At 39.3% G+C, this 21945-nt stretch overlaps 2 protein-coding genes across 3 annotated transcripts; both read left to right on the top strand.

The window, feature by feature from the left end:
* On the top strand, nt 4929-5576 carry LOC109224387. The gene has a single exon (XM_019388967.1). It carries the CDS (start codon nt 4929-4931, stop codon nt 5574-5576), a length of 648 nt encoding a protein of 215 aa, XP_019244512.1.
* Nucleotides 8300-10808, top strand: LOC109223794 (F-box/kelch-repeat protein At3g17530-like). 2 transcript variants are annotated; one of them, XM_019388225.1, is made up of 2 exons: nt 8300-8429; nt 9082-10808. In XM_019388225.1, exon 2 carries the CDS (start codon nt 9099-9101, stop codon nt 9900-9902), a length of 804 nt encoding a protein of 267 aa, XP_019243770.1. In that variant the 5' UTR covers nt 8300-8429; nt 9082-9098; the 3' UTR covers nt 9903-10808. The 2 variants fall into 2 exon arrangements, with proteins under 2 accessions (XP_019243770.1, XP_019243771.1); XM_019388226.1 differs by lacking the exon at nt 8300-8429 and adding an exon at nt 8437-8988.

The following is a 21945-nucleotide window of genomic DNA, read 5'->3' on the forward strand; positions in this document are numbered from 1 at the left end:
TGGAACTAATTGAATAATGAGAAAGGTGCACTGTTTTGAAAAAGGAAAAGCCACTTGAATTGAAAAAAAATATAGTTGGATTGTTGTAAAAAAAAAAAAATTTCCTTGATAAGTGGTGGTTCTTGACGTAAGTGTGCTTAAAGAAGAATGGGGTAATTTACATTGATGTGAAGGTGGAGTTTTGGTTTGACATAAGTATNACCCTCAGTATCATTAGTTGTTAATTTACTATTTTAATTTGTTAGGTAATTAGTTAAACACAAGAATCTTAATATCTATAAGTTAGGAATTGTTCAAGCTTGTCTTCTTGGTGATAGTGAACGGCTCTAGCTAAACCTTAGTTCTCTGTGGGATTCGACTCCGGACTTGTAAACCGGATTATATTTGCAGCGACCGCTTAGTCCTTTTTATAAGGCATAGTTGGGCGTGATCAAATTTTGGCGCCGTTGCCGGGGAACTAACGGTGTAGTTGTAGCTGTATATATTGCTAGGGTTCAAGTTTGAACTTTTAGTTTGTTTTATTTATTTTGTTTGTATTTTTTTATAACTGTTGATTTGAGAAACATGACATCTTGGAATTATGGGAATTTAGGTGTAGATAATTCTACTATTGATCTCCATACATATTGTGAAGGAAACCATCCGTGGCAAAATTTTCAAAACGTTCCTAAGAGCGAGTTATGTGCACCAACTCAATCTCATTTGTGGAATGTGTGTGATGTATGTGGTGGTAAAAAATGGTCACCTTCATGGTTGTGCTTATATTTCTTATTTTCCCCCAATCCCTTACTATGATGGTTCTACCTTTTCTTGTGAAGTTAATAGGAACAAAGAACCTGGGAATGCGGACCTGAAGGAGATCAAGGATATGCTAAAGTGACTTCTGGAACAAAACAATGAGAAACAATTGCACATAGAAAGGCAAGAGGCAACTATTCGCAAGTTGGAGGCTCAATTGAGTCAAGTGGTTGGAGCTTTTAATGCTCAACAAGCCAATATTGAGGATAGTAGCCAAGAAGAGCATGAATTTGAGGTGTTAATTGGGGAGGTCAGAGTAGAACATCAACAACCTAGCCAACTAGAATTTGAGGATGTCAATGTTGAAGAAGTAATACTAGAGTCAACCAAGGACGTTGAAGATACAAATTTAGTTGACTCTAGTGTGATTGGTGTTGAGGAGGTTAAAAATCTTGAAGTTCATGTATTTGAGCGCGTCGGGCCTCATTCCAAACACTTCTCTACATTATGTTCAGACGGTGAAATGGAAATTCACCCTTATGAGCATAAAAAGGAGTCCAAGGAAGAGGTAGATGAGCCTTATATTTTGGATTTCTCAAGGCCGTCTAGGCAAGGTGACACTCCTCGGTCGAGAGCCAACAAGTGCATAAGATTTTATCTAATTTTTGGCTCGCAAGAATTTGTACCGCCCCAAGAGCATAATCATAAGCTTGAAGCAAAACTTGGGGTTCAATTCATAAGTTCGAGGTGGAGGCAAAAAGTGATTCGCGTCGTGCCGCGACGTTAAATCAAGCGCTTGTTGGGAGGCAACCCAGCTTTATTGCTTTCTTTTATTTATTTTTATTTTTATTTTTTTAATTGTATTATTTTTGTAGTGTCAATTTTTTTATTTTCTAGGAGTATGGAAAGCAAAGGTATTGGAAGGATGCATCAGCAAACCAAATGGTTGGAACTAAGTGTGAGGTACCCACACGAAGGACCAAGCTTGGGAGAAGTCTGAGTACCTCATGAACTGCTAGTGCTTCGGCCTTTGGCCTACCAGGGAGTTTCTTTTACCCTATTGTATATATGGGTGTGCATTGGGGACAATGCACAATTTTAAGTGTGGGGTAAGGAGATTGTCTGGGTGGTTTTTCATGCTAATTTAGCTGTGTTTGTTTTTTTTAAAAGATTGAACTTTTCCTGATGACGGATCTTCTAGACAGTTTTCTTGAGGGAAGTAAGTCTAAAGAAAATACCAAAAAGATTTTTTATTTTGTTAGGTAGTGTAGCAATTACCCCTCGGTTTTTCTTTAAACCACGGTTCTTTTCCAAGGGTTTTATTTGAACCGGGTGTAGTTAGTTTTTTTTTGAGAATAGGAGCCATTGTGTTTTGTTTTGAAATGAAGCAATATCTCTTGACTTTGTTATGCCTTGAGAATAGTGAGTACTTTGGCTGTGACGCTTAGGCTCAATTTTTGACTCTTGTATAAGTACCTTAAATTGTATGATCTTAAATTTGCTTAACTGCTCTGACTAGGGTGTCTTGATGAATCCAATCCTGAGTGAGTTATGTGCCATGTGTGTGTAAGGTTTTGTGATATTATGTGCAGTGCATTTGATGCCTAGAACTTGCCCCGTGTGTTTGCAAAGCGAAATAGTAGTGTTGTTCAGTCTTGGAAGATAATAGGCATTTTCTTGTTGAGCCAGATATGTATATTTTACCCGCCTAATTATTATGTATCGTAGTTAACCCCTTTGAGCCTGTAATCCTGTTTCTTTGGCAACCACATTACAAGCCTTACCCATTTGTTCGAATTAACCATCTATTTGAACCATTGTAACCTCTCATGAGCACGTGAATTATTATGAACTATGTAAAAGTTAAAGTGTGGGGTGGTTAGTTTGGCTTTTGAGTGGAACTAATGAAATAAGGAGAAAGGTGCACTGTTTTGAAAAAGTAAGAGCTACTTGAATTGGAAAAAAAAATAGTTGGATTCTTGTGGAAAAAAAATTCCTTGATAAGTGGTGGCTCTTGATGTAAGTGTGCTTAAAGAAGAATGGGGTAATATACATTGATGTGAAGGTGGAGTTTTGGTTTGACATAAGTATGGGGTTTGAATGTTAAAGTATATGTATTAAAGTGCTTAGGGAGGTGTAGTCACTCTTATATCTAAATGAATCCTACCCGTCCCGTAGCCTACATTACAACCAAATAAAGTCCTAATTGATCCAAGATTGAATGAGCTCGATTAGTGGAGTACACTACGGGCAAGCTTATGGTGCATCTTTTGTGGCATATGAATGTTATTTCTGAGAGTGAGTGAATTCTTTCTATCTTGAGTTCCCAAGTGTTCTTAAATTTTATTGTGTGGAACTACTCTCTTTTGTTGTGTGAGGGCACTTGATTCATGAAGGAAAGGTAATGTCAGTGACCTCTATATTAGAGTAAGTGGGTGAGTTGTGAATAACGTGTGGTACTTGTGAGTCAAATTTTGAGGTGAAGATGTTACGCCTTTGTGCTTAGTCTATTTTAAATACTCTTGGTGTGATGAGTTAGGAGAATTGTTTAAAAAGGTCGTGTCTATAAAAAAAAAAGGGTGTAGTTTGATTGCTCGAGGACGAGCAATGATTTAAGTGTGGGGTGTTGATGATAGGCTATAATTGCATATTTTAGTCGCTTATTACACTCGAATTTACTGCACTTTAATTGGGTTTGCGCTTTAATCGCTAGTGTTTTGCACTAATTGTGTGTTTTATGCCTTGTAGGTGTGATTCCGAGCTATATAGATGTTATGGAATGAATTTAAGTGATTTGAAGCTTTGAAGTCTGAGTAAAAGCTCAAGGAATTAAGCCGGGATCGTGTTCGGGGGTCAAATTTGATAATTAAGTACGAACGAAGACTTGAGGAGGCATATTGCGCACTGTCTAGTAAAATTGACATAACTTTTTGCTCAGAACTCCATTTGGACTTCACAATATATGGTTTGAAAGCTAACTCAAAGGGCTACAACTTTCATATTTTACATTTTTCCAAATTTCAAACGGAACAGGGTGAAAAACTGCGGTTTTGCCGCGACCGCGGCAGAACCGTGATAGAAGATGGTCGCGGACAACTGAAGAATCAGAGGGCATGTTTGGCTGCGGTTCCACAGCGACCGCGGCAAAACCGCGGCAGGAAGCGAAAATTTCAGGGACTAAAGTGCAAAACATGGGATTTTAAGTCCTAAACCCTATATTAAACAAAGGAGGCCAGCCAAGAACAAAAAGGGGACATATTTTGGACATAGATTCGACCTAAGGAGGCAAGAACACATTGGGAGCAAGGCGGAGAATTCTTCTACGAGTTTTTTCCTTCCTCTTTCTATTTTTCATTATTGGTTATGACTTTTAGTATTGTAGTTTTACATACTATTATGAATAGCTAATTTGTTATCTAGAGTTTTGATAGAACCTTTTGTAGGATAAATTCTTGTTATGTTTTTATATAATTGAGCCATAGCTTTTCTCTATTTGTTCAACTACGTTTATATTGTGGTTGGTTGAAGAGCTCTCAATTAGCTGTGCCTATTTAGTATGCATAACTCGGGAGAGAGTGGATATTTAGGTAATTGTTGAACAACACCACTCCCAGAGTATATGAGGGATCAATAACCGAGGGTTTAAAGGCGGGATTAGGGATAACGAAGCCTTGGGTGCGATCTGAAGTGAGCTGTATTAAAATCCAGCTAGCGTAGCTTGGGAGAGTGCGTCTAGTAAATTGCCGTAATTACTCGGGAGAGATTTACGGTAATAAGAGTGCTCATGATCGGTAGAGAATACTTAGTCGAAATTATAGAAGACATAGCGGGAAGGATTCCGACAATTGGGGAGATCATAACTCTAGACCTCCTTAATCTTTTCTCTAACCCTCAGTATCGTTAGTTGTTAATTTACTATTTTAATTTGTTAGTTAATTAGTTAAACAGAAGAATCTTAATATCTATAAGTTAGGAATTGTTCAAGCTTGTCTTCTTGGTGATAGTGAACAGCTGTAGCTAAACCTTAGTTCTCTGTGGGATTCGACTCCGGACTTGTAAACCAGATTATATTTGCAACGACCGCATTGTCCTTTTTATAAGGCATAGTTGGGCGTGATCAGGTTGGAATAGGTTTAAACAAAGTGAACGAAGACTATAAAGTTGTATGGTTACGAATATTTTGCGATGAAATGACAAACGATCTTTATCCTAAAATTTTTGCTGCTCTGTATTCATCGAAAAATGACTCTTGGAAATACTTGGAACCTAACTATTCTTACGAATGTCAGTTATCTGTGTCCCAAAATAGCACTTATATTAACGGAAAATATCATTGGATGAGCAGCAGCAAAGAGATATGCAAGAAAGACAGTGTGTATTTTATTCGGACATTTGATTTTGCGACTGAATTGTTTGGGGAAATGGCAGGACCACCAATTCCAGGTGATCACTGGGCGACACTAATGTTACGCGGTGGCTCCCTTGCAGCTATGTCTTCTGGTAATATGGCTCAGCCTCAGACATCGTGTTATGATATATGGGCAAGGATTGGAGAGAATAAATGGATCAAAGTTTATACAGTGAATCCTCCTATACCCTCGCATTGGCCTAACGGAATTTGGGAGTATGATAAGTTTATTTATGAACTAACAGAGACTAACAGGATGGTTTTTTATGATCAGGCCGCTAAACAAGTTACAAATCTTGGATTTGATCATTTTCAACGTCTAGAATCTGGATTCTGTTGGACTACAGATTATAAGGAGAGCCTAATTCCAATAAAGAGAGAAAATCCCACTGAGCAGGATAATGTTGAACACTACTTCACCAAGTTTTAAGCAAGCACCAGATTTGACAGTCTATTTTTGAAGAATAGAAATGGGGATAAAGCTTATGACTGTTTTCTGACTCTTCATATTTGCCCTGTCTGACTAAAGTCTCAGATGAGCCTAAAGAAGTGAAAAAAGTAAAGCAAAAATATTAGTAGAATGAGATAATAAATCTTTAGGCCAGAGGATTCTACCTTCTAGACAGAGGAATAATGTCAAGTTTCAGAATAAGACAGTAAAAAAAAAAAATCCTTTTGTATAGGAGCTAGCTCAATTGTAATCTTGAGCTTTGTTTTGTGTTTTGGCTAGTCAGATTGTATGTAGAGAAGTCCCCTCTTCCTTCTTCTAGAATGTAGTCAGATTCTAAATGTACCAATGTCTAGCTCACAATACAGACTTGACCACTTGTGTGGAGGTTAGGTTTTATGTCCCCTTCCTTCATGTATTTACCTTTTGGATCTTAATTTACGAGGTAGGGGTCTAAGCCAAACCCCCGCCACTTCAATACGGCTTTTGATTTTTTTTTAAAAAGACCTGTGCTCGGTGTTTCTTTTTATATTTGCACTTTGGAGTGTTCTTTTGCTTTAGTATTCCAGGGAAGTGCCTTGTTAATTTGGAAATTCTGAAATTTGTTACAATTTTAGAGTTCTTCTATACGGTCAAACTTCTCTGTAACAGCTATATAACAACCTTTCTCTATAAAGCCAAACTTTTTCGGAACCAATTTTTTATATTATATTATTATATATATCCTCTATAACAACACTTCAGTATAGCAGCTAAAAAATATTGGAACTGTTATAGAGAGGTTTGACTGCATATATATATATATATATATATATATATATATATATATATATATATATATATATATATATATATATATACACACACACTCTTAGAATTTGTCAAGCGATGTTGATTCCACATTGATACTAATTGGTGTTGGATTTGACAATTATATATACGAATAGTGTAGTTTTTTTTTAATTAGTGCTAAGGATCAAGATAATTAAATACAGTCTTCTCTTGGTTAAATGACAACAAATGGAGGTATACATTCAACTAATTGTCAACTAAATTGATATCTAACTAGTGGTATTTGAATGGTTGAGTAATTCAAGGGAGTCAAACGATTTTCATTTCCCCTAATACTTCACATAATCGATTGCTTCTTTCACATCTATCTTCCATCAATGGCGCTTGAATTATATATTCTTCGATAGTTTTACGGCCAACTCTTTAATAGTACTCCCTCCGTTTCAGTTTATGTGAACCTATTTCCTTTTTAGCCCGTTCCAAAAAGAATGACTTCTTTCTAAATTTGGTAACAATTTAGCTTAAACTTACAATTCTACCCTTAATGAGAATCTTTTATAACCACACAAATAATCTGGGCTCCTTTTTGACTTGTTTTGGACTACAAATCCCAAAAGTCTTTATTTTTTCTTAAACTTCGTGTCCAGTCAAACAGGTTCACATAAATTAGAACGGAGGGAGTAATTACTATCTCCTTCAGGGAGCTGAAATCCATCAACATCTGGAATCTGGATATATTTTATCAAGTGGCAATAGTTTATAACCACACACATAATACTTCCTTCAAGGAAAAACTATACTATAATTTATTACTACTACCTCTGTTCCAGTTTATGTGAACCTATTTCCTTTTTGGTCCGTTCCAAAAAGAATGACCCATTTTCTAAATTTGGTAATAATTTAGCTTAAACTTACAATTCTACCCTTAATAAGAAGCTTTTATAACCACACAAATTCTCTGGACCCCTTTTTGGCTTGTTTAGGACCATAAATTCCAAAAGTCTTCATTTTTTATTAAACTCCATGTCCAATTAAACAAGTTCATATAAATCGGAACGGAGGGAGAAATATTTATTTCCTTTTGCAAAACTCAACAGCATCCAAAAATTAAATGTGGTATGCATCAATGTAAAAAATATCACACAAAAGATTTGTTTCTAGAACTTTTTCATTTTCTTCAAGAGGTGCTTTAAAATGACCTTTTTTGCTGCAATTAATAATACTTTGTGCTAACATTTATTCTCTTATTTCTCTCTACGATTCTACCTCTGCTAGATAGATGTGTTTCACGATCATGATCATGTCTGCGTTCATAAGTTTTATTGCATTGGATAAGCATCCAATTCCAATGTAAGACTATGTTTGCACGCGCAACATTAACGTTTATTAAAGATTGTCACATTCATTTTTTCCTTGGTAGCGGGTTCGGCCGAACCCAGTAGTTTTGGTTCGAATCCTCTATTTGTCTTAAAAATTTCACTGAATATGTGTAAATTATTAATCTAGAACTCAGTAACTTCAAACGATTAGAATCCCGAACCCATAAGTTTGAAATTCTGGCTCCGCTAATTGTACCGGTGTCCATGTAGTGGAAGGGGAGCTGGAAAAGGGTCATGAAAACGGAGGTGGAGGGTCGGGTCAATTCTGATATTTTAACACATTGTTTGAATAAAAAGCCCTAAATCAGATAACTGTCCTGGAATTTACGGCGGCACTTAGGTAAATCAATCCTTTTACCCATTCTTTTAGGAATTGAATGGAGATTATGTTTTTCTTTCATTGTTATAGGAAGAAGTCACTGGTCGTTAGCTAATTTTACGCTCTTTTTTGTTGTTTTCTTGTTACATGTCCAATCCCTATATAAAGGTTAATTTTTATAAATCAGACATGTTCGGACATCATTCATTTCTGTGTCTTTTGTTATCTACATATTCTTAACTTCTCCGTTTTTTAATCAAATCATAACTGGCCTCTCTGCTTTCTTGTTTGATTTTCTGTGCAATACTTGATACAAAATAACCAACTCGTCTCACCACATATAAGGTTGGATTACCAATTTGTTAATTCATCTATTGATTTTAAGCTTTTAATTTTGTTACAATTGTTCAATATTATTTGTCAATGCATGCAGGAGAGTAAAAAACTCAGATTTTATTGCTCTGTCACTACTATTTTTAGCTCAAAACTGTGAATATTTATTTAATAGTATGCTTAAAAATAACATCATCTTCCCAGTGGAGATTTTTCGTTTATTAATGGATTCTCTCAAGATTTTTATATTAGAAAATGGGAAGAAACATGTTCAAATTAATGGATGTTTAAAATAAAAGAAGAATTAGTGTGCGCGTAAAAACATACTCCTATCTAAATTCCCACAAGTGGTACGAAGTAAGTTCAAACTATAAGTTCAAGATTTAAATTTTATAGGTTCAACCTTTAAGGTTCTTATCATTGAAAGTGTGGGTTCATACCTATCATTTGCTGTAATTTTTGTGATTATTTACAAATAAACTTAAGCTACGTGTCCGGAAGTACTGGGTTAAAATGAACCCAATGCTGATACTCTACATCCGCCCCTGAAAATAGCAACAAAAAGAATACTGTACGTATGATATTGTTGATTGTACATTGGGCTAATTATAATTTTTATTAATAACGTAAGCTTCGTTCATAACCAGGATGTTTACATACGCAGGAAATAATTTGAGCAGAATGACAAGTAGTACCGAAAGTTATTCACGAGAAGAAATTGTAACTGATCACATTCTATCGAGGTTACCTGTGAAATCATTGTTGCGATTCAAATGTGTTTGTGAAAGTTGGTGTGATCTCGTCAAAAGTTCAAGTTTTATCAGAAAGCACTGTGATAGCCCGAGTAATCGTACCCATCCAGTGGTTTGCAAGTTCGGTGTTGACTATAATCATGATCCCGAGCCTTTAAGGGCTTTTAATTTTTTCGTGCTACCCGAGAAAATGTACGCAGGATGTGTCCCTACACATCAGAGGCTTTATCGTTGCGAAGGCGTTACTGATTTCAGAAGTATTTCTGGTCCAGTTGATGGGTTATTCGTATTAGAGAAAGGCCATTATCTGGAAAATGTTCGGTTTGCATGGTGGAATCCTGCAACCAAAGAGTGCAGGCTTATTCCCAAGTTTAATTTTGAGCTTCTAAATTCTTTCGACGATCACAGCCGTACAGTTGGATTAGGTTTAGACCTAGTGAATCAAGACTATAAACTTATATGGATGCGAGTATTTTACGATGATGAAAAAAGCGACGTTTATCCTAAGGTGTTTACTGCTGTCTATTCGTTGAACAACGACTCGTGGAAGTTGATAGAGCCTGATTTAGCTCACGACACTCGCTTATGTGTGTCGCTTAATTGCACTTATTTAAACGGACTTTATTATTGGATGTCCGTTAGTAAAGAGAACGTGTATGGTATTTGTACTTTTGATTTTGCAACTGAATTGTTTGGGGAGACGGAAGGCCCGCCATTTCCAAATGATCAGTAGGGGACTTTAATGTTACGCCCGCGGTTCTCTTGCTGCAATGTCTTGTACTGATGTAGCTCAGCCTCAGACGTCGTGTTATGATATATGGGCGAGGATACGAGAGAATCATTGGATCAAAGTGTTTACTGTGAACCCTCCTATAACATGGCATTGGCCTCTCGGGGTATGGGAGTACGATAAGTTTATTTATGAACTTACAGAAACTAACAGGATGGTGTTTTATGACCATACAGCTAAACAAGTTACAAATCTTGGATTTTATCATTTTCAGATTCTAAGCTCTGGTTTCTGTTGGTCTTATTATTATAAGGAGAGCCTAGTACCAGTAAAGAGAAAAAATCCGACTCAGTACCATAATGCTGAATACTTTTTCACGAAATATCGATGAAACAAGCACCAGATGTGAGCATCTGCGAATTGACAAAGAGCTTATGAGTCTGAACATCAGCGAGTTTACAGCTTTCAGACGAGCCTAAAGAGTTGGGAAAAAAAAGGGGCGGAAAATATATGAGAACATCAGTGTTTCAGATAGTGCATCTTCACAGACCAAGAACTACGAGATCACCCGTTTCACTCTAGGGGCACGGAGTAAATATAGCAGTTGAATATTTGTTGCTGGACACTACTGACTGTATAACACTTCAGACAAAGATTTTGCATGTTTATATTGCCCGATTCCATTTATCTGTTAAATTATATATCTACTTGGCTTCAAGTATGCAACGAATGCGAGAATTTTGAGCAGAAAAAAGGCAGAAGATAAGAAGGTATAAAACAGACAACGGAAATCATATAGTATTAAATAAGAGAAATGTACTACAATGAAAAAGAGAAGGAAAATGCGAAATTTCAATGTATCCTTTTAGATAAATACATGTCTAGTGAATCATTTGAATTTAAAGCGCACTGTTGAAATTTCGTTGCTTTCGTGCTGATATTTGATTTACCATAATAATAAGTAGTTTAGTCGAAGAAGGATATTTGATTTATCATAATAATACTACCGTTCAGCTAACACAGTCAAGGAAAAATATAAGCATAAAGATTGTTGCGGCGTGCACTCCGATCCCACCATATCACAATAACCACAATCACAGTTCACCCATATTTCACCGCAATCCACCTTTATTACACTTGTTGCGGCGTGCAACCCGATCCCACCGTATCACAATAATCACAATCACAGTTCACCCTTATTTTACCACAATTCACCCTTATTATACCTGTTTCGGCGCGCAACCCGATCCCACCATATCAATATCATTTACTCAGCAAGTACAAAAATTACACAATTCAAATCACATAACTCTTCATAAGGCTCAACTTCAAACCAAAGCATTTCAAAAGATTATACACTATGAGACTTTATACAAGTAATGCTACTCAGCGAGACCAATCCATAATATGCCTTGAAAGTACCAATAACCAGCTCAAACAATAAAAGGAGACAATGAAGCTACGAAGAACTAATACTTCCAACAAAAAATACAATGCCTAACAAGTAACAATTAGGCATGGAATTACAAGTAAAGCATGTAGCAGTTAAGGCAGGAAAAGACAATATATAAGAAGAACGGGAAGAAAACAGGCAAAACAGGTAAATTGGCGGTGCATAGGTACTCGTCACCTCACCTATACACCGCTCACATGGTTTCATATAGCAAATAAGTCAAGAATTCCTAATCCCTTGAGTCAAAGTTAGACACAATACTTACCTCGCTCCGCGGGCCACTCAATGCTCAATTACCGCTTTTCCTCTAGTATCCACCTCCAAACCACTCGTATCTAGCCACAATTAACTCAATAACATCAATTATTACTAAAGGAACCAACTACAATGCATAAATTTAGATTTCTCAAATTTTCCCCCAAAAAGTCAAAAACCGACCCTGGGCTCGCTTGATCAAAACTCGAGGTTCGGACCAAAATCCATTCACACATTCACCCCCGAGCCCGAATATGTAATTAGTTTTGAAATCCAATCCCAATTTGAGGTCTAAATCCTAATTTTCCTAAAATTTCTAATTCTACCCAAACCCCCAATTTCTACCGTGGAAATCCTAGATTTTAGGTTGGAAATTCATGAAATGTGATGGGAAATTGAAAAAAAGTGGGTTAGGATCACTTACCAAAGTTTTGGGGAAGAATTGGTCTTGGAAGAATTGCCTCTAGGGTCCTAGTATTTGAAAATTTGGAAAATGGGAGAAAATCCCGTCAAACTTAAGTTTTGAACAGTTGTAGGCGTCGCATTTGCGACTTGGGGTTAGCAAATGCGAATCCCGCAAATGCGAAAAAGACTTCGCAAATGCGAAGATTTGGGTGAACCTGCTGACCTCACAAATGCGAACTGCCAGGATCGCAAATGCGATCAAAAACTTCGCAAATGCGAAGGTTTCCCTCCCGGCCCACTACTCGCAAATGCGATGGTCTATTCGCTATTGTGAGGCTCGCATTTGCGAGCCAGACCTCGCAAATATGAAGTCTGCAGATCTAGTGCATCAATTGTTGGTTTTTCTAAGTTCAAACACTCCGTAGCCTATCCGAAACTCACCTGGAGCCTTTGGGGCTCCAAACCAAACATGCACACAAGTCTTAAAACATCATACGAACTTGCTAGCGCGATCAAATCGCCAAAATAACACCTAGAACTACGAATTTAGCACCAAATTATTTGAAATTCTCAAGAACACTTTAAAATTTTTATTTTCTCAACCGGACATCCGAATTACGTCATACCAACTCCGTTTCTCACCAAATTTTACAGACAAGTCCTAAATATCATAATGAACCTGCACCAGGCTCCGTAACCAAAATACGGATCCAATACCAACAAGATCAAACATTAACCAAATTCATAAAACCATTAGATTTTCAGTATTTCAATTTTCATCAAAAAATTATATCTCCAGCTAGGGACCTCGAAATTCGATTCTGGGCATACGCCAAGTCCCATATTTCGATACGGACCCACCGAGACTGTTAAAACACGTGTCCGGGTCCGTTTACTCAAAACGTTGACCGGAGTCAACTGAATTAACTTTTAAAGGAAAAAATGATTATTTTCAACAACTTTCAACATAAAAGCTTTTCGGAAACATGTCCGGACTGCGCACGCAAATCAAGGAGGGTAAAAATGAGATTTTAAAGGCCTCAGAACATAGAATCGAGTTCTTAAACATAAGATGACATTTCGGGTCATCACATTCTCCACCTCTAAAACAACCATTCGTCCTCGAACGGACATAGAAAAGTACTTGAGCTGGTGAAAAGGTAAGGATATCTGCTTCGCATATCGAACTCGGACTCGCTGGTAGCTGCCTCAACAGGCTGACCTTTCCACTGCAGCCGAACTGAAGGATAACTCTGCGACCTCAACTGACGAACCTGCCGGTCTAGAATAGCTACCGGCTCCTCCTCGTAGGTCAAAGTCCAACTGGACAGTGCTGAAGTCTAACACGTGGGATGGATCGCCGTGATACTTCTGAAGTATGAATACATGAAACACTGGATGGACTGCTAATAAACCAAGTGGCAACGCAAGTCTGTAGGCCACCTCTCCCTCTCGCTCAAGGATCTCAAAAGGCCCGATATACCTAGGGCTCAACTTGCCCTTCTTTCCAAACCTCATTACACCCTTCATGGGTGATACCTGAAGCAACACTCTCTCTCCGACCATAAATACCACATCACGAATCCTACGGTCGGCGTAACTCTTCTACCTGGACTAAGCTGTGCGAAGTCTATCCTGAATGATCTTAACCTTATCCAAGGAATCCTATACCAAATCTGTACCCAATAACCGAGCCTCCCTTGGCTCAAACCATCCAACTGGCGACCTATACCGTCTACCATATAATGCCTCATAGGGGGCCATCTGAATGCTCCACTGGTAGTTGTTGTTGTAGGCAAACTCCGCTAGCGGCAAGAACTAATCCCACGATCCTCCAAAGTCTATCACACATGTGCGGAGCATAACCTCCAAGATCTGAATAGTACGCTCGGACTGCCCGTTTGTCTGAGGATGAAATGATGTGCTCAACTCAACCCGCGTACCCAACTCACGCTGTACTGCCCTCCAGAAGTGTGAGGTAAACTGCGTACCTCGATCAGAAATGATAGAAATGGGCATAACGTGAAGACAAACGATCTCACGGATATAAATCTCTGCCAACCGCTCTGAAGACTAGGTAACTGCCACATGAATGAAATATGCTGACTTGGTCAGTCTATCCACAATAACCCAAACTGCATCAAACTTCCTCTGAGTCCGTGGGAGTCCAACAACGAAATGCATAGCGATACGCTCCCACTTCCACTCAGGAATCTCTATATTCTAAAGCAAACCACCAGGTCTCTGATGCTCGTACTTTACTTGCTGACAATTTAGACACCGAGCTACATATGCAACAATATCTTTCTTCATCCTGCTCCACTAATAATGTTGCCGCAAGTCCCAATACATCTTAGCGGCACCCGGATGAGTAGAATACCGGGAACTGTGAGCCTCTTCTAGAATCAACTAACAAAGCCCATCCACATTAGGCACACAAACACGACCCTGCATCCTCAAAACTCCATCATCTCCAACCGTAACTTGCTTGGAATCATCGTGCTGCACTGTGTCCCTAAGGACAAGCAAATGAGGGTCATTATACTGCCGCTCCTGATATGCTCACACAAAGAAGACCGAGCGACTGTGCAAGATAATACACGATTGGGCTCAGAAACATTTAACCTTACCAACTGATTAGCTAAGGCCTGAACATCTAATGCAAGTGGACTCTCACCGACTGGAATGTACCCAAGGCTTCCCATACTAGATGACTTCCTACTCAAAGAATCGGCCACCACATTGGCCTTTCCAGGATGATACAAGATGGTGATATCATAGTCTTTTAATAGCTCTAACCACTTCATCTGCCTCAAATTGAGCTCCTTCTGCTTGAACAAATATTGCAAACTCTTATGATCCATGAACACCTCACACGACACGACATATAGATAGCGCCTCCAAATCTTCATCGCGTGAATAATGGCTGCCAACTCCAAGTCATGAACAGGATAATTCTTCTTGTGAACCTTCAACTGACACGAAGCATATGCAACAAAATTGCCACCCTGCATCAATACCGCACCAAGTCCAATACGAGATGCATCACAATATAGCGTATAAGGCCCTAAATCTGTGGGCAACACCAACACCAACCCCGGTGCCGTAGTCAAAGCTGTCTTGAGCTTCTGAAAGCTCACCTCACACTCGTCTAACCATCTGAATGGGGCAACCTTCTGGGTCAACCTGGTCAACGTGGCTGCTATACATGAAAATCCCTCCACAAACCGATGGTAATAACCCACCAATCCCAAGAAACTGCGGATCTCTGTGGCTGAAGTGGGTTTGGGCCAGTTCTTAATTGCCTCAATCTTCTTAGGATCCACCTGAATAACCTCTACTGAGACAACGTGACCCAAGAAAGCAATTGAACTCAACCAAAACTCGCATTTCGAAAACTTAGCATATAACCAGCTATCTCTCAGGGTCTGAAGAATGATCTGAAGATGCTGCTCATGCTCCTCTCGACTGTAGGAGTAGATAAGGATATCATCAATGAAAACAATCACAAAGGAATCCAGATAGGGCTTGAACATCCAGTTCATCAAATCCATGGATGCTGCTGGGACATAATGACATCACTAGAAACTCATAATGCCTATACTGAGTCCGAAAAGTTGTCTTAGGGACATCGGTGGATGCCCTAATCCTCAACTGATGGTAGCCAGACCTCAAATCCATCTTTGAAAACACCTTGGCACCCTAAAGCTAATCAAATAAGTCATCAATCCTCGGCAATGGATACTTGTTCTTGATCGTGACTTTGTTCAACTGCCGATAATCTATGCATATCCTCATCGATCCATCCTTCTTCTTTACAAACAACATGGGCGCACCCCAAGGCGAGACACTAGGTCTAATAAAGCCCTTATTAAGCAAATCTTGCAACTGCTCCTTAAACTCTGGCGGGGCCATACGATATGGCGGAATAGAAATCGGCTGAGTGCCCAGAACCAAATCACTTCAGAAGTCAATATCCCTGTCGGGTGGCATCCCCGGCAGGTCTGCAGGAAATAACTCTAGAAGCTCTCGAACAACTGGTATCGAATTCATGGAAGGAACCTCCGCACTAGAGTCGCCGACATAAGCCAAATAAGCTAGACACCCCTTCTCGACCATACGCCGAGCCTTTATATAAGAGATACCAGGAGTCACCCTCCACTCTAATCGAGGCAACCTCGACAAGGCTAAGGTCACTGTCTTGACATGACAATACAGTATGGCATGGTAAGGTGACAGCCAATCCATCCCCAAAATGACATCAAAATCGACCATATCAAGAAGTAGGAGATCTACACTAGTCTCAAGACCCCCAATAATAACCACACATGAACGATAGACACGATCTACAATAATAGAATCCCTCATAAGTGTGGACACATATACAAGAGCACTTAAGGAATCACGGGGCACAACCAAATATAAAGCAAAGTAAGATGACACATAGGAGGAGGTAGACCCTGGATCAAATAGAACTGAAACATCTCTACTGCAAACTGAAATAGTACCTGTGATAACAACATCGGATGACTCAGCCTCAGGCCTGGCTGGGAAAGCATAACAACGGGGCTGGGCCCCACCACTCTGAACCATATCTCTAGGACGGCCTCCTACTGGCTGGCCTCCACCTCTAGAGGCCTGGCCTCCACCTCTAATGGCCTGACCTCCACCTCTAGCGACCTAACCTCTACCTCTGGCTCCCTGACCCCTAACTCTAGCTGGCTAAGCGAGCGGTGGTGCACCCGGTGCCGGAATTATGGAACGAGAACTCTGCTGTTAATGCGAAACGCCTAATAATCTCGGACAGGTCCTCTTAATATATCCATAGCCACCACACTCGAAACATCCATCCTAATAACGGGGCTGTGGAAACTGAGACTAACACAGACGGGCCGGCTGAACACGGTGATAACTCTGAATAGAAGGTGCATTGATAGGAGTTGGTGGTGCATTGTAGGCTAGTTGATCCGAATAATGCATGTGAGGACCACGACCACCTGAAGCACCATGGGATTCTTGGAGTGCTGAATGAAACGGCCTGGGAGGATGGCCTCTGCCAAAATTACCTCGACCTCCAGATGAAGCCCCACTGAATCCACCGGAGTGATGCGGCCTTTTGTCAGACCTCTGACCACTCCCCTGAGCTAAAACCATCTCAACTTGCCTGGCAACATTAGCTGCATCCTGGAAAGAAATCTCACTCCCAATCTCCTTAGCCATCTGCAATTTGAAAGGCTGAGCAAGTCCCTCAATAAACCTCCTCACCCTCTCTCTCTCTTACTCGGTAGGAACCAGGAGAATAACATGACGGGCAAGATCCATAAATAGAGTCTCGTACTGAGTGACAGTCATAGAACCCTGCTGCAGACGCTCGAACTCCGATAGTACTCTCACTGAGTGATAGGAAGATACTTCTCAAGAAATAGCTGAGAGAACTGGTCCCAAGTAAGATCCGACGACCCATCTAGTCTGGCCAACATATAATCCCTCCACCATTTCTTGGCGGATCCCGACAGATGAAACGCAGCAAAATCGACCCCATTGGTCTCCACTATCCCCTTGATCCGTAATATCTCGTGACAGCTGTCTAGATAGTCCTGGGGGTCCAGTGAATATGCACCGCTATAGTGAACTGGGAAAATCTTGGTAAGCCAATCCAATCTACACAAAGCCTCAAAGGACATAGCCGATCCATCACCGGTCTGTGCTGCAACACCTGACGCAACTACCCTAACAAGCTGAGCTGCTGGAGTTTGAAATTGAGGAGCCATCTGCTCCAGAGTGTGGGTAGCGGGAGTTTGTGCCCTCCCCCAACCTGAGAGACGGCTGGTGCTACAGGAAATGTACCGGCCTGTGCCACACTCTCCATGAGGCCCACTAGACGGGCCAAAGCATCCTGAAATACCGGGGTAGCGATGAACCCATCTGGAACCTGAGCTGGCCCTACTGGAACGATCTAGGCTGGAGCCTCCTCATCAAACTCTACCTGAGGCTCCGCCGCTGGTTCTGCCGCTCGAGCTCTAGGCTGAGCCTTGCCCCTGCCTCGGCCTCTAGCATGGCCTCGGCCTCGTCCTTTTCCCCTCGTAGGAGCTGCCACTGGGGGCTCTAGCTGCTGCTCAGCTGAAGAAGCAGTACGTGTTCTCGCCATCTGCTAAAGAACAAGAGTAGAGAGTTCAATTAGCATTGAGAGGACTAAATCACACGACAGAGAAGAATAGAAGTGTAATTGTTCCTAAACTCTGTAGCCTCAGGAGATGAGTACAGACGTCTCCGTACCAATCCCCTAGACTCTACTAAGCATGTTCGTGAATCGTGAGACCTAGGCAAGCTAGTGCTCTGATACCAACTTGTCACGATCTGGAATTTCCAGTATCGCGACCGTGATGGCGCCTAACATCACACTTACTGGGCAGGCCAACGTTAGAGTTCTATTTGCCAATTTCCTTTACGTTTCAATGATTTAACAATAAACAAGCTAATGGAGTCGAAAAAAATGCAGAAGTAAGTAAATAGCCGCTTTGTTTATATTCTATTACTATTACTACCTAGAATCTGGTATCACAATCCACGAACGTTCTAAGATTTTACTACAAGCATTTGTCCAAAAAAATACAACTGGCTACGAAATAAGGAAAATAGCAAATTATGGGGTATAGAAGGGGACACTAGGGCCTGCAGACGCCAACAGGACTACCTTGGGTCTCCAAGCAAGTGAATCCTACAACCAATCTCTCGATCAGCATGAACCTGCTCCAAAATCTGCAAAGGAAGTGCGAAGTGCAGTATCAGTACAACCAACCCCATGTACTGAAAAGTGCCGAGCCTAACCTCGATGAGGTAGTGATGAGGCTACGGCGGGGCATTTATAATATAACCTGCATATAGTGTATAATAAAAATAGAAAGAAAGACAGGATAAACTAAAGCATTAACTTGCAAGGAATGAATACAGTTCTCGAAACATATCCTCAGTTCTTAGCTATTACCAACCCTTAAGTAAAGTTTAAGACTACCATTCAGCTAACACAGTCAAAGGAAAATATAAGCATAAAGATTGTTGCAGCGTGCAACCCGATCCCACCATATCATAATAACCACAATCACAGTTCACCCTTATTTCACCATAATCCACCCTTATTACACCTGTTGTGGCGTGCAACCCGATCCTACTGTATCACAATAATCACAATCACAATTCACCCTTATTTCACCACAATGCACCCTTATTACACTTGTTGCGGTGCGCAACCCAATCCTACCATATCAATGTCATTTACTCAGCAAGTATAGAAATTACACAATTCAAATCACATAACTCTTCACAAGGCTCAACTTCAAACCAAAGCATTTAGAAAGATTATACACTATGAGACTTTACACAAGTAATACTACTCAGCGAGACCAATCCATAATATGCCTTGAAAATACCAATAACCAGCTCAAATAATAATAGGAGACAACGAAGCTATGAAAGAACTAATACTTACAACAAAAGATACAATGTCTAACAAGTAGCAATTAGGCATGGAATTACAAGTAAAGCATGTAGCAGTTATGGCAGGAAAAGACAATATATAAGAAGAACGGGAAGAAAACAGGCAAAATAGGTAAATTGGCGGTGCATAAGTACTCGTCACTTCACCTATACATCGCTCACATGGATTTCATATAGTAAATAAGTCAAGGATTCCTAATCCCTCGAGTCAAAGTTAGACGCAACACTTACCTCGCTCAGCGGGCCACTCAATGCTCAATTACCACTTTTCCTCTAGTATCCACCTCCAAACCACTCGTATCTAGTGTAAGCACGTGATTTTTGCCCTATATGAAATACTCCTATAAAATCCAAGAAGATAGATTTTTTTTTATTTATAATTATTTGCCATTTTAGGAATTTTTATAGATTTTATTAATTGGTTGCATTTTTCTTGCATGTTTAATTTTATTTAAATCATGAAAAAATACCCAAAATGTCATGCATTGCATTTAGGATTCGTTTTGCATTTTTAGAATTAACCAGTAATTATTTGTTTTATAAAAATTGAAAATTACAAAAAAAATGCTTCATTTTTACTCTTTTTCCTTTTATTGATTTTTTCTCTTTTAATTTAGGATTAAATAGCTTTTATAATTTTTATAATTAGTTAATTAGTTTAATTTCACATTTTTAGATAATCTAGGATTTTAATTTCTAGGATTTTTAATTAAAAAAAAGAAAAAAAAAAGAAAAGGAAATAAGGAGTTTATTTAATTGGGTTTAAATCGGAACTTGGGCCAAAATTAATGCTGAGCCCAAAGCCTATACCCAAATCTGCCCAAACCCAATAAACCACTCAAAGCCCAATCTCCCTACCCAAATACCCATTACCCTTTGCCCTAATCCCTCACATAAAAGGGGAGCTAAGGCACTAAAATAGATCAGATTTTACCATACACTTGAGACCCCTACACAAGAGGAACGGCACTCTGCTCTCCTCCTTAAAAGAGACCTAAACAAAATATTACCGGAGACCCCTGTTCTTCACACCAAAGAACACCGTCTCCCTCATCTCTAAAGAACGCATATACAGCAGCCCTCACATGTTCTTGAGCAGTAAGAGAGAATCGGCAACGATGCTTCTTCAAAGAGAGCTTCAGCGTTTCCAATATTGGCTCGAATTCTTCTGTCTTTAACATTTTTGTGAAATAAATTTTGTACAAATGTTTGGGGTAATTAAGGTTTGAGTTTCAGAGAAGTAAAATATACAAGAACACTTTTGTTTCTTCTCTACAATTCTAGACGTTTGGTTTTTGTTTTAGAGTTTGTTTGAGGCGATTCGCTTAGCCGGCTGAGGTTCGGCTTCGTCATTCCGGTTCGCTGTTGCTGTTTGGCTGAATGTGGCTGAGCTCCGTCAATTTTTGTTCATCTGTGATTTTTAGTTTGGTGGCCAAGTCGGCGAGTCAAGTTTCTCTAAGGTCCGTTTTTTTGTTTGAATCTTCAATTTTTGTTTCATTTTTGTGCTTGCTCCTGTCAAGCTTGAACTAAAACGAGACCATTACTGTGTTGGTGTATATTTTGATTTCTCCTTTGTTTTGATATGTTGCCATTTTATCAGTTGAGATATTCAGCATGTGGTTAGAACAATGTCTTGAATATTCATGTTTTTTACTTGTTAAATGAAATTAGATATTAGTTAAAACAATTATAGAACTTAGATATTGGTTTGTAGATATGGAAAAATGTCCGGGAATAATATTTCTGAAATGCTTCTATATCATGAACAAGGTATCTAATTTGACCATGCTTAGGTCTCTAATAGTTGAATCTTCTGTTTGCTTGTATTTTGCAATTATTTTTCTCAACATCAGTTTAATTCGCAAAAAATAAAAAGGATGTTCATTATTACATAATTTTAGGATGATTTCATGTTCAACTCTTCAAAAGAGATCAGCTCTCTCAAAAGGCCATTGTTTGTTTCTTTAGTTAGCGTTTTGTTCACGTTAGAGTATTCTGTGAAGTAGCAGATGTTAGTAATTGGTTTCATTGATTTCCTTTGTTGAAGTTGAAAAATATTAATTAGTGAAGAAGGCTACAATTTGTTAGCAACCCATCGCAACTAGAGCTACGACCTAAGCCACCTCTTCCATAAATCATGGCCTCTCAATAATTTCAAAAGTAGTTTAAGAAATAATTCATGAATATTCGTAGTTTGTTTTAGTTGAGTAAAGCTTTTTGAAATGATTTGAGGCGTGCCACGCCAAATAAAATCTCAAATGCATGGCCCTCATTTAATGTTTTATCCTTAGAAATCGAGGCGCGCCATTTAGCGAATTTTCCATGGCCCTCGCAAAGTCGAAAATACGTAGTTGCTTTAGGCGCGTAATTTAAAGTTACCTTCCTAAAATCGGGTGTGCATTTCATGTGACCCAAATCCAAATCTTAAAAACGTTGAAT

This window comes from Nicotiana attenuata, chromosome 3 (genome assembly GCF_001879085.1).
Source record: "Nicotiana attenuata strain UT chromosome 3, NIATTr2, whole genome shotgun sequence".
Taxonomy (NCBI): Eukaryota; Viridiplantae; Streptophyta; class Magnoliopsida; order Solanales; family Solanaceae; genus Nicotiana; species Nicotiana attenuata.

Excerpts from the sequence above, each read along its gene's own strand:
- LOC109223794 (XM_019388225.1), top strand. The coding sequence starts at position 9,099 with ATGACAAGTAGTACCGAAAGTTATTCACGAGAAGAAATTGTAACTGAT.
- LOC109224387 (XM_019388967.1), top strand. The coding sequence starts at position 4,929 with ATGACAAACGATCTTTATCCTAAAATTTTTGCTGCTCTGTATTCATCG.